Raw genomic sequence first — 12,241 nt, 5'->3', positions numbered from 1 at the left:
TTCTGTCAGGACCTGGGCCCTGACAGTAAATCTCAGGTTCTGTCAGACCTGGGCCCTGAAAGTAAATCTCAGGTTCTGTCAGACCTGGGGCCCTGACAGTAAATCACAGGTTCTGTCAGACCTGGGCCCTGACAGTAAATCACAGGTTCTGTCAGACCTGGGCCCTGACAGTAAATCACAGGTTCTGTCAGACCTGGGCCCTGACAGTAAATCACAGGTTCTGTCAGACCTGGGCCCTGACAGTAAATCACAGGTTCTGTCAGACCTGGGCCCTGACAGTAAATCACAGGTTCTGTCAGACCTGGGCCCTGACAGTAAATCACAGGTTCTGTCAGACCTGGGCCCTGACAGTAAATCTCAGGTTCTGTCAGACCTGGGCCCTGACAGTAAATCACAGGTTCTGTCAGACCTGGGCCCTGACAGTAAATCACAGGTTCTGTCAGACCTGGGCCCTGACAGTAAATCACAGGTTCTGTCAGACCTGGGCCCTGACAGTAAATCTCAGGTTCTGTCAGACCTGGGCCCTGACAGTAATCACAGGTTCTGTCAGACCTGGGCCCTGACAGTAAATCACAGGTTCTGTCAGACCTGGGCCCCTGACAGTAAATCTCAGGTTCTGTCAGACCTGGGCCCTGACAGTAAATCACAGGTTCTGTCAGACCTGGGCCCTGACAGTAATCACAGGTTCTGTCAGACCTGGGCCCTGACAGAATCCTAGGTTAGACAGGCCTACATAATCACGGTTCTGTCAGACCTGGGCCCTGACAGTAAATCTACAGGTTCTGTCAGACCTGGGCCCTGACAGTAAATCACAGGTTCTGTCAGACCTGGGCCCTGACAGTAAATCTACAGGTTCTGTCAGACCTGGGCCCTGACAGTAAATCACAGGTTCTGTCAGACCTGGGCCCTGACAGTAAATCTCAGGTTCTGTCATACCTGGGCCCCTGACAGTAAATCACAGGTTCTGTCAGACCTGGGCCCTGACAGTAAATCATCAGGTTCTGTCAGACCTGGGCCCTGACAGTAAATCACAGGTTCTGTCAGACCTGGGCCCTGACAGTAAATCATCAGGTTCTGTCAGACCTGGCCCTGACAGTAAATCTCAGGTTCTGTCAGACCTGGGCCCTGACAGTAAATCTCAGGTTCTGTCAGACCTGGGCCCTGACAGTAAATCTACAGGTTCTGTAAGACCTGGGCCCTGACAGTACCTGGGCCCTGACAGTAAATCTCAGGTTCTGTCAGACCTGGGCCCTGACAGTAAATCACAGGTTCTGTCAGACCTGGGCCCTGACAGTAAATCTCAGGTTCTGTCAGACCTGGGCCCTGACAGTAAATCACAGGTTCTGTCAGACCTGGGCCCTGACAGTAAATCTCAGGTTCTGTCAGACCTGGGCCCTGACAGTAAATCTCAGGTTCTGTCAGACCTGGGCCCTGACAGTAAATCTCAGGTTCTGTCAGACCTGGGCCCTGACAGTAAATCTCAGGTTCTGTCAGACCTGGGCCCTGACAGTAAATCACAGGTTCTGTCAGACCTGGGCCCTGACAGTAAATCTCAGGTTCTGTCAGACCTGGGCCCTGACAGTAAATCACAGGTTCTGTCAGACCTGGGCCCTGACAGTAAATCACAGGTTCTGTCAGACCTGGGCCCTGACAGTAAATCTCAGGTTCTGTCAGACCTGGGCCCTGACAGTAAATCACAGGTTCTGTCAGACCTGGGCCCTGACAGTAAATCTCAGGTTCTGTCAGACCTGGGCCCTGACAGTAAATCACAGGTTCTGTCAGACCTGGGCCCTGACAGTAAATCACAGGTTCTGTCAGACCTGGGCCCTGACAGTAAATCACAGGTTCTGTCAGACCTGGGCCCTGACAGTAAATCTCAGGTTCTGTCATACCTGGGCCCTGACAGTAAATCTCAGGTTCTGTCAGACCTGGGCCCTGACAGTAAATCTCAGGTTCTGTCAGACCTGGGCCCTGACAGTAAATCTCAGGTTCTGTCAGACCTGGGCCCTGACAGTAAATCACAGGTTCTGTCAGACCTGGGCCCTGACAGTAAATCTCAGGTTCTGTCAGACCTGGGCCCTGACAGTAAATCTCAGGTTCTGTCAGACCTGGGCCCTGACAGTAAATCACAGGTTCTGTCAGACCTGGGCCCTGACAGTAAATCTCAGGTTCTGTCAGACCTGGGCCCTGACAGTAAATCTCAGGTTCTGTCAGACCTGGGCCCTGACAGTAAATCACAGGTTCTGTCAGACCTGGGCCCTGACAGTAAATCTCAGGTTCTGTCAGACCTGGGCCCTGACAGTAAATCACAGGTTCTGTCAGACCTGGGCCCTGACAGTAAATCTCAGGTTCTGTCAGACCTGGGCCCTGACAGTAAATCTCAGGTTCTGTCAGACCTGGGCCCTGACAGTAAATCTCAGGTTCTGTCAGACCTGGGCCCTGACAGTAAATCTCAGGTTCTGTCAGACCTGGGCCCTGACAGTAAATCTCAGGTTCTGTCAGACCTGGGCCCCTGACAGTAAATCTCAGGTTCTGTCAGACCTGGGCCCTGACAGTAAATCTCAGGTTCTGTCAGACCTGGGCCCTGACAGTAAATCTCAGGTTCTGTCAGACCTGGGCCCTGACAGTAAATCTCAGGTTCTGTCAGACCTGGGCCCTGACAGTAAATCTCAGGTTCTGTCAGACCTGGGCCCTGACAGTAAATCACAGGTTCTGTCAGACCTGGGCCCTGACAGTAAATCTCAGTAACACAAAAATAGTAGTGTTCCAAAAAAGGTAACTTCCACAAAGCTGTGAACGATCTGAGAGACAAGAAGGGCTTCTATGCATCACAAGGAGCAGACAATTCACCATACCAATTAGGATCTGGCTAAAAATACTTGAATCAGTTATAGAACCCAATTTCCCTTTATGGTTGTGAGGCTTGGGGTCCGCTCACCAACCAAGAATTGGGACAAACACCAAATTGAGACTCGGCATGCAGAATTCTCCCAAAATATCCTCAGTGTACAACGTAAAACACCAAATTATGCACGCAGAGCAGAATAAGGCCGATATCCACTAATTATCAAAATCCAGAAAAGAGACGTTAAATTCTACAATCACCTAAAAGGAAGCGATTCCCAAACCTTCCATAACAAAGCCATCACCTACAGAGAGATGAACCTGGAGAAGAGTCCCCTAAACAAGCTGGTCCTGGGGCTCTGTTCACAAACACAAACAGACCCCACAGAGCCCCAGGAAAGCAACACAATTAGACGCAACCAAATCATGAGAAAACAAAAAGATAATTACTTGACACATTGGAAACGCATAAAAACTGAGCAAACTAGAATGCTATTTGGCCCTAAACAGAGAGTACACAGTGGCAGAATACCTGACCACTGTGACTGACCCACAATTAAGGAAAGCTTTAACTATGTACAGACTCAGTGACCATAGCCTTGCTATTGAGAAAGGCCGCCGTAGGCAGACCTGGCGTTCAAGAGAAGACAGGCTATGTGCACACTGCCCACAAAATGAGGTGGAAACTGAGCTGCACTTCCTAACCTCCTGCCGAATGTATAACCATATTAGAGACACATATTTCCCTCAGATTACACAGATCCACAAACAATTTGAAAACAAATCCAATTTTGATAAACTCCCATATCTATTGTTTATTTCACTTTTGTTTATTATCTATTTCACTTGCTTTGGCAATGTAAACATGTGTTTCCCATGCAAATAAATCCCCTTAAATGAAATTGAAATTGAGAGAGAGAGCGAGAGAGCGAGAGAGCAAGAGACAGAGAAAGAGATGACACATAGATTATGTCCTCCCAGTTTTGATTTTAAGGTCATTGTTCTGACAAAAATACATGTCAATCCTGTAGTTGAATCCTACAGCTCCCTTCATCCTGGTCACAGGGAAATGGTCACGTTGCTACCCCTGCATCCTGGTCACAGGGAAATGGTCACGTTGCTACCCCTGCATCCTGGTCACAGGGAAATGGTCATGTTGCTACCCCTTCATCCTGGTCACAGGGAAATGGTCACGTTGCTACCCCTGTTCCCTGCATCCTGGTCACAGGGAAATGGTCACGTTGCTACCCCATCATCCTGGTCACAGGGAAATGGTCACATTGCTACCCCTGTTCCCTGCATCCTGGTCACAGGGAAATGGTCATGTTGCTACCCCTTCATCCTGGTCACAGGGGAATGGTCACATTGCTACCCCTTCATCCTGGTCACAGGGAAATGGTCACGTTGCTACCCCTGTTCCCTGCATCCTGGTCACAGGGAAATGGTCACGTTGCTACCCCTGCTCCCTGCATCCTGGTCACAGGGAAATGGTCACGTTGCTACCCCTTCATCCTGGTCACAGGGAAATGGTCACGTTGCTACCCCTGTTCCCTGCATCCTAGTCACAGGGAAATGGTCACGTTGCTACCCCTGTTCCCTGCATCCTGGTCACAGGGAAATGGTCACGTTGCTACCCCTGGTCCCTGCATCCTGGTCACAGGGAAATGGTCACGTTGCTACCCCTTCATCCTGGTCACAGGGAAATGGTCACGTTGCTACCCCTTCATCCTGGTCACAGGGAAATGGTCACGTTGCTACCCCTACATCCTGGTCACAGGGAAATGGTCACGTTGCTACCCCTTCATCCTGGTCACAGGGAAATGGTCACGTTGCTACCCCTTCATCCTGGTCACAGGGAAATGGTCACGTTGCTACCCCTACATCCTGGTCACAGGGAAATGGTCACGTTGCTACCCCTGCTCCGTGCATTCTGGTCACAGGGAAATGGTCACGTTGCTACCCCTGTTCCCTGCATCCTGGTCTCAGGGAAATGGTCACGTTGATACCCAAATGGCACCCTATATCAAGGCTATTCAACTGGCGGCCCGCGGGACAGATCCGGGCCGTTTATTCATTCAGACTGGCCCTTTGACCAATTCTGAACATTAACAAAAGATCTGCAAACAAGCTACGACAATCAGGAACACGTACCTCCCTTCTGTTTTCCTGTCTGATGAAAGCTACGACTCTCAGGAACACGCACCTCCCTTCTGTTTTCCTGTCTGATGAAAGCTATGACTCTCAGGAACACGTACCTCCCTTCTGTTTTCCTGTCTGATGAAAGCTATGACTCTCAGGAACACGTACCTCCCTTCTGTTTTCCTGTCTGATGAAAGCTACGACTCTCAGGAACACGTACCTGTCTTCTGTTTTCCTGTCTGATGAAAGCTACGACTCTCAGGAACACGTACCTCCCTTCTGTTTTCCTGTCTGATGAAAGCTACGACTCTCAGGAACACGTACCTCCCTTCTGTTTTCCTGTCTGATGAAAGCTACGACTCTCAGGAACACGTACCTGCCTTCTGTTTTCCTGTCTGATTCTCACAAGGACTCATAAGAAGGGAGTGACTAAGGGAAATGAATTCAAAGCATGCTTCCTTCAAACTGGAATTTGGCATTACCTGATTTTACATATCTTTATATTATTTATTATTATGCTTAGTTGTCAGATGATTTTAAAATGACCTTTAAGAAGCGTTTAAAAGTTGTTTAAATAAAAAAAATGTAATGGTGAGCGAGAGTTGTGCCTTTCCCTTCTCAATGATTATCAATTTTTTGGGTTGGCCTTCCACTGACGTTGGTTGAGCACCACCGACTTCTTTCCTAATTACTTTTAGCAAAATTTCAATTTAAGAAAAGTGCTTTATTGATGTGTGTGTGGGTGTTGCTTTTTATACAGTTCTTCTGACGAAGAATCGCATGTGGAAAATGTCCACCCCTCCCTGAAATTATTTGTTTTTTATACATCCGCTCCCAAGTGGCTCAGCAATCTAAGGCACTGCATCGCAGTGCTAGAGACATCACTACAGACCGTGGTTCGATCCCGGGCTGTATCACAACCGGCCGTGATCGTGAGTCCCATAGGGTGGCGCACAATTGGCCCAGCGTCATCCAGGTAGGCCGTCATCTGACTTGCCTAGTTAAATAAAATAAAAAATTAAAATCTATAAGAATATAGTTGAATAGCCCTTTCCTATACAGCGCACTACTTTTAACCAGGGCCCCATGGGAAATATATGGAATAAGGTACCATTTGAGATGCAGACATGTTTCTACTCCTACCTTGGGTTTGGAACAGAATTATTATAATGTCCTTCAAAATGTATTCTGCTGTGAATATGTTCTTCCATTCCTTGCATTTTAATTATTTACATTTTTTTGTGTGTCAGAGTGTGTTGTGTGTGTGTGTGTGAGGTGATATGAAGACATATAGCAAGAGTGTTACATCACTATTAGCAACATGTCATCTGTATGCGGCTGTATGCAAATAAGCTGGAATGTTAATTTTATTTTTTCCCAGGCTCCTTTGCTCAGTCTTCACAGCCCCAAGAGGCCTTTCTTTCCAACCCAGAGTGATGAGATGAAAATCTAGGCGTTCTATCTGTCTCCATTACGCAGGAAAAAAGTATATATATCCATCTCGCAGTCCATCCAATGTTGATGAACTGAAAAGCAGTAGAACAGTACTAGTAGAATGTGCCAGAGACATTTTAAGTACATGGTGACAAAGAGTGATTGATAATAGGATGTTTCTTCTTCTCTCATTCAGCAAAAACACATTCAGTTTGACCTCCTGCAAGTCATTATGGGTATTGGGATCTCATGGGTCCCTACGGGAACACCTCTTGGACACTACACACACAACCCACTGAGGCTTGGGATTGGTGCAAACTAAAGGTCAGCGTGTGACATCATTCAAACATTACATCATTAAAATGAGCTGTGAGTGCCTGAGGGAACTATTACAACAGCTGATCTGACCTCAGCTCGGACCTAAGTTTCAAGTTGTATTAGTCGTATGTACAGGATACACATGGTGTACACCGTCCAACATAAGGCATAATCATAGTTTCCTTCTGGACAATGCAGCAACAATAAGACATAAGAAAAATAAGTGTGTGTGTGTGTGTATTGTGTGTGTGTATTGTGTGGGTGTGTGTGTGTGTGTGTGTATTGTGTGTGTGTGTGTGTGTGTGTGTTTATGTGTGTGTGTGTATTGTGTGTGTGTGTGTGTGTGTGTGTGTGTATTGTGTGTGTGTATTGTGTGTGTGTGTGTGTATTGTGTGTGTGTGTGTGTGTGTGTGTGTGTGTGTGTGTGTGTGTGTGTGTGTGTGTGTGTGTGTGTGTGTGTGTGTGTGTGTGTGTGTGTGTGTGTGTGTGTGTCAAGTATAGTGGATTTATGATGTGAGAGGCCAGAGAGGAGAATGAACACAGACACTCACCGGCTGATTCCTGATGCAGACTGAACTATACTGCTGTAAAACCTTTAGACCTTAGACCACACAAGCTAAGCTAGATATAACAATGTGAAACACCCATTGTCTGCTGGTTTTCTACATAGTATTTTCTAATCAACTGCATGAAGACACACACACACACTCTCTCTATATATAATGAGTTATTAGCCTTGACAATCTACCGTAAATTGAAGTTACAAAAACGGGGCTCTTCCATGTGAGCTCTCCAGACGAACGAGACAGACAGGCCTCTAAAGCTGAGGAGATAAACCCTTTATTTATCACCTGGATTAACCTCCACCCACTCTCGCTCTGTCTGCTTGTCGGTCTAGAGAGAGCATACAGACCCTTAGTGGGGTCTGTCTCACTGTATTAAAATTCAGCATACATATACAGAGAGAGAGAGAGAGAGAGAGAGAGAGAGAGAGGAGAGAGAGAGAGAGAGTTTAGACATATCTCCCTCAGACCCACAAGAAAAAAGGGCAACCAGTGAAGAACAAACAACATTGTAAATACGGCCTATATTTATGTTTATTTATTTTCCCTTTCATACTTCAACTAATTGCACATTGTTACAACACTTTACATAGTCAATAATATAACATTTTAAATATCTATATTCTTTTAAACATTTTGTGAGTGTAATGTTTACTGTTCATTTCTGTTTATTTCCCTTGTTTATTTCCTTTTTTGTCTATTCCACTTGCTTTGGCAATGTAAACACGTTTCCCATGCCAATAAAGCTCTTTGAATTGAATTGAATTGAGTGACAAAAAGAGAGAGAGAGAGACCATCCCTCTGTACCTCATGTCCAGTCCTCTACGTTTGCCTCCTACACCCTGCAGACAGAAGTGACCAGAAACCCCTGATCCAGTTAGACTGTTAGGGCGGTTCTGATGCAGGAGATGCAGGGAACCTGTTGGTGGAGGGTTTGGATATCCAGACGGGTCCTGGGGAGGTGGCTACCAATCAATCTCCTTTTGGGGAACAGATACTGGTTTCCCAGTAGCCTCATAGAACCAGACAGAGGACTACGCTCACCATTCTGTTTTGCTTTACATGGTTAGATATCTCACGATCAGACTGGTTCCAACAGGTTAGTCTCACAGCATCAATTACATTAGTATCAGTTAGTCCTGGTTAATCAATAGACATGATCAGTGACCGGGGCTAACATCGTTAATTAGATCAGTCTCACGATGGGACTTGATGATATCAGTAAATCACCCGACTAACCCTGATCAATTAGCCAGACAGAGAGGCAGACCCAGCAAGGCACTGGGCTAATACAGCACTGTAGGAGGCTGTACTCTGTCCATGGTGCTGAATCCAGTCAGACTTTCTAGAATGATCCAACCTCAAAGATACACACACTTCTCTCTTCCCCCTCCCCTCTCCTACCCCTCCCTCACTCCCGCTCTCTTACACAGTATATTTACTGACTCATTCGAGGCTGCTTCATGTCCCATTCAGAGCAGATTCGTCCAATCAGGCCAGCCATTGTAACAGACCCTGGATCGGTTCCTTCTGCTCTGAATGGAGCATTAGAGATTATCCACTGGGCACAGACGTCAATTCAACGTCTATTCCACGTTGGTTAAATTTCATTGAAATTACGTGGAAACAACGTTGATTCAACCAGTGTGTGCCCAGTGGGTAGGGAGTAGGCCAGACAAGTAGACCGCCACCCTCCATAAATGATCAGACTTCCATCCGAAGCAACAATCAATCCGTACGCTGCATGACACCAGGCAAGATCGATAAGGTTCCGGGTCGGGACGCAATAATGACGACAAAAAGTATTCTTCTGATGACAATTTGTAAATCAATCCCTCATCATAACCGATATGCGGAATACTCTATGAAATAAACCGAACATTGTAAATACGTGGTGAAGAATAGCCTAGCTTGTTTTCCGTTGCATACCTTCAGTAGCATAGTTGTGGTCGCGTAGGAAGCTGTTGTTGATCTTGCGGGTGTCACTCTCCTCCTCCATTGATAAATCGGTTGGTTCTGGATCCTGAGACCGTTAAAAGACATCATTGACGTTACCATCAGCAGCAGGCTAGCCGCAAGACCAGCGTGAGGGCTGTCATCTTGACTCCAACTCTCTGGCACATAGAGCGGAATGATCAAATAGCGATATTGTCAAGTCCCGTCCACGTCTTCAAATAGGAGGTTTTAGCCTATGCAGTGACAGTGCTTTACAAATGTGTGTCTTAAGTCATTCTAGCGCATTTAACCTCGACAGAATGGGTGGTGGTTGCCTCCGTCTTGCCTCGTTAAAAAAATACTAAATAACCTAAGTAGTTTCAAATGATCAAAATGTCTTCAAAACGTGCCACCTCTGCTGTGCAGTGGAATGCAGTGGAATGGGTCAAAGAAATAGCCTTTTCCCGATGTGAGAGTGTGTGAATGAGACAGCAGTCCTCTGTAAATCTTATCTGGTGAGGATATGAGTTGAAGCAGGCAAGACTCTCTCTCTAGAACAGCTTGGCTGGGCGGGATTATGCGTCAAGCCTGGCTGGTTAAAGTCATTCCAACGTTTCCCTGCCAGCCTCCTCGGTTGCAGATCAGAGTGCCACTTCGCTTTCCTCCTTCCTTTCGTTCACCAAGAAAAGTCCTCCTCGTTTTCTCTCTTCGAACAGAAGGAAGTCTGGTGCGGCGCGCCCGAGTCATTGGTGCGCATATGGACTGGGGCGGCAGTATCCCTGGCGCTGGTACTGACGCGCCGCTTTAGCACCAGCCCTTTCCAATACCGATTGCCGCAGGCTGGATCTTCAAAACTACACGCAGCAAACGCGTTTTGAACGCTCGCTGTGACGTTTAATCGAACCATCACAGTGCAGCCTACAGGCAATGGTCAGTCAGAAAATCATGAATTATGAATGACTCAAGAGGACAAGCAGATCGGACATTGTACAGTTAATGCCAGGGCTAGGTTCTATTTGTTTTTCCCCAGGTGACATGAAGGAATGGGCTCACTGGTTTAGTTAATACATAGTTACTGTTGTAGGCCTATAGACATCAGGAGAGAGGAAGACATTGAGGGGAAAGGAGACTAAAGCTAAGAAACAGGCAGGAAAAGTGGTGATGGATGGAAGACAGAGAAAGAGAGAGAGAGAGACAAAGAGAGAGGGAAGAAAGAGAGAGAGAAAGAGAGAAAGAGGGAAGAAAGAGAGAGAGAAAGAGAGAAAAAGAGAGCGGCAGAGGGAAGAAAGAGAGAGAGGAAGAGAGAGAGAGAAAAGAAAGAGAGAGAGAGAAAGAGAGAGATATAGAGAGAGATCGAGAGAGCTAGAGATGGAGAGAGAGAAAGAGAGAAAGAGGGAAGAAAAAGAGACAGAAAGAGAGCGGCAGAGGGAAGAAAGAGAGAGAGGAAGAGAGAGAGAGAAAAGAAAGAGAGAAAGAGAGATAAAGAGAGTTTGAGAGAATGAGAGAGAGATATAGAGAGAGCTAGAGATGGAGAGAGAGAGAGAGAGAGAGAGAGAGAGATAGAGAGAATGAGAGAGAGATATAGAGCGAGAGAGAGAGCTAGAGATGGAGAGAGAGAAAGAGAGAGATATAGAGAGAGATCGAGAGAGCTAGAGATGGAGAGAGAGAAAGAGAGAGGATGATGAAGGATGAGTGCAGCAGCTAGTCTGATTAATTAGATTAAGTTGAGATGTCTTCACCACCTGGTCTTTCTGGATCTAATATCAATCCCCACGTGGTCTTTCTGGATCTAATATCAATCCCCACGTGGTCTTTCTGGATCTAATATCAATCCCCACGTGGTCTTTCTGGATCACCAGTGGGATTTCCCCACACACACATTACCCTTTATAATCCCCCCAATGTATGTGCATGTTTGTGTATGTGCATGTTTGTGTATGTGCACTTGTGTTCGTGCATTTGTATGCATGTGTGTGTGTCTGCATTGTGTACACATGTAATTGAAGTGCCCATTTGCAGCCAGGTCACTCAAGATTCACTTCGAAATTGGACAACCGTCCATGTCCCGAGGATGTCGGGAGATGCCTCTAAAACTCGCCACTAGAGGCAACGGTGAGCACTAGGACCCCGCAAACTCCAGCCCCAACGCTAGACACTCATTTTAAAACATGTTTAACCCTATCCCAAATCTTAACCCTTAACTTAAACATGCACTATGCAGAAAAGTTACGTATTGCAGCTTTAACCAGGTGCGTGCTTTTTTGTGTGTGTGCACTTGTGTTCATGCATTTGCATGTATGTGTGTGTGTCTGTATTGTGTCAATACACATGTAATCCAATTTTTAGGATCTGGCTAAAAATACTTGAATCAGTTATAGAACCCATTGCCCTTTATGGTTGTGAGGTCTGGGGTCGCTCACCAACCAAGAATTCACAAAATGGGACAAACACCAAATTGAGGCTCTGCATGCAGAATTCTGCAAAAATATCCTCCATGTACAACATAGAACACCAAATAATGTATGCAGAGCAGAATTAGGCCGATATCCACTAATTATCAAAATCCAGAAAATAGCCGTTAAATTCTACAACCACCTAAAAGGAAGCGATTCCCAAACCTTCCATAACAAAGCCATCAACCTACAGAGAGATGAACCTGGAGAAGAGTCCCCTAAACAAGCTGGTCCTGGGGCTCTGTTCACAAACACAAACACACCCCACAGAGCCCCAGGACAGCAACACAATTATACCCAACCAAATCACGAGAAAACAAAAAGATAATTACTTGAGACATTGGAAAGAATTAACAAAGAAACAGGGGAAACTAGAATGCTATTTGGACCTAAACAGAGAGCACACAGTGGCAGAATACCTGACCACTGTGACTGACCCAAACTTAAGGAAAGCTTTGACTATGTACAGAGTCAGTGAGTATAGCCTTGCTATTGAGAAAGGCCGCCATAGGCAGACCTGGCTCTCAAGAGAAGACAGGCTATGTGCACACTGCC

The 12,241-nt window shown here is 46.3% G+C and overlaps 1 protein-coding gene across 2 annotated transcripts in view; it reads right to left on the bottom strand.

Annotated features, from left to right (window-relative positions):
- The window catches only part of LOC115168167 (serine/threonine-protein phosphatase 2A 55 kDa regulatory subunit B beta isoform-like), a 70,690-nt gene that overhangs the window by 31,530 nt on the left and 26,919 nt on the right, over positions 1 to 12,241 (bottom strand). The window contains exon 1 of one of the 2 annotated variants that reach the window (XM_029723192.1): positions 9,228 to 10,048. The exons of the other annotated variant lie outside the window; for it this stretch is intronic. Coding sequence (XP_029579052.1) covers positions 9,228 to 9,297 — 70 coding nt within the window. The 5' untranslated portion in view covers positions 9,298 to 10,048. Of the gene's footprint in view, positions 1 to 9,227; positions 10,049 to 12,241 lie in introns of those variants that run through there. 2 annotated transcript variants of the gene reach the window in all.

Source organism: Salmo trutta, chromosome 3, assembly GCF_901001165.1.
Source record: "Salmo trutta chromosome 3, fSalTru1.1, whole genome shotgun sequence".
In the NCBI taxonomy this organism is placed as follows: Eukaryota; Metazoa; Chordata; class Actinopteri; order Salmoniformes; family Salmonidae; genus Salmo; species Salmo trutta.
Note: the sequence above shows the minus strand (reverse complement) of the source record. Positions and strands in the feature narration are given on the sequence as shown.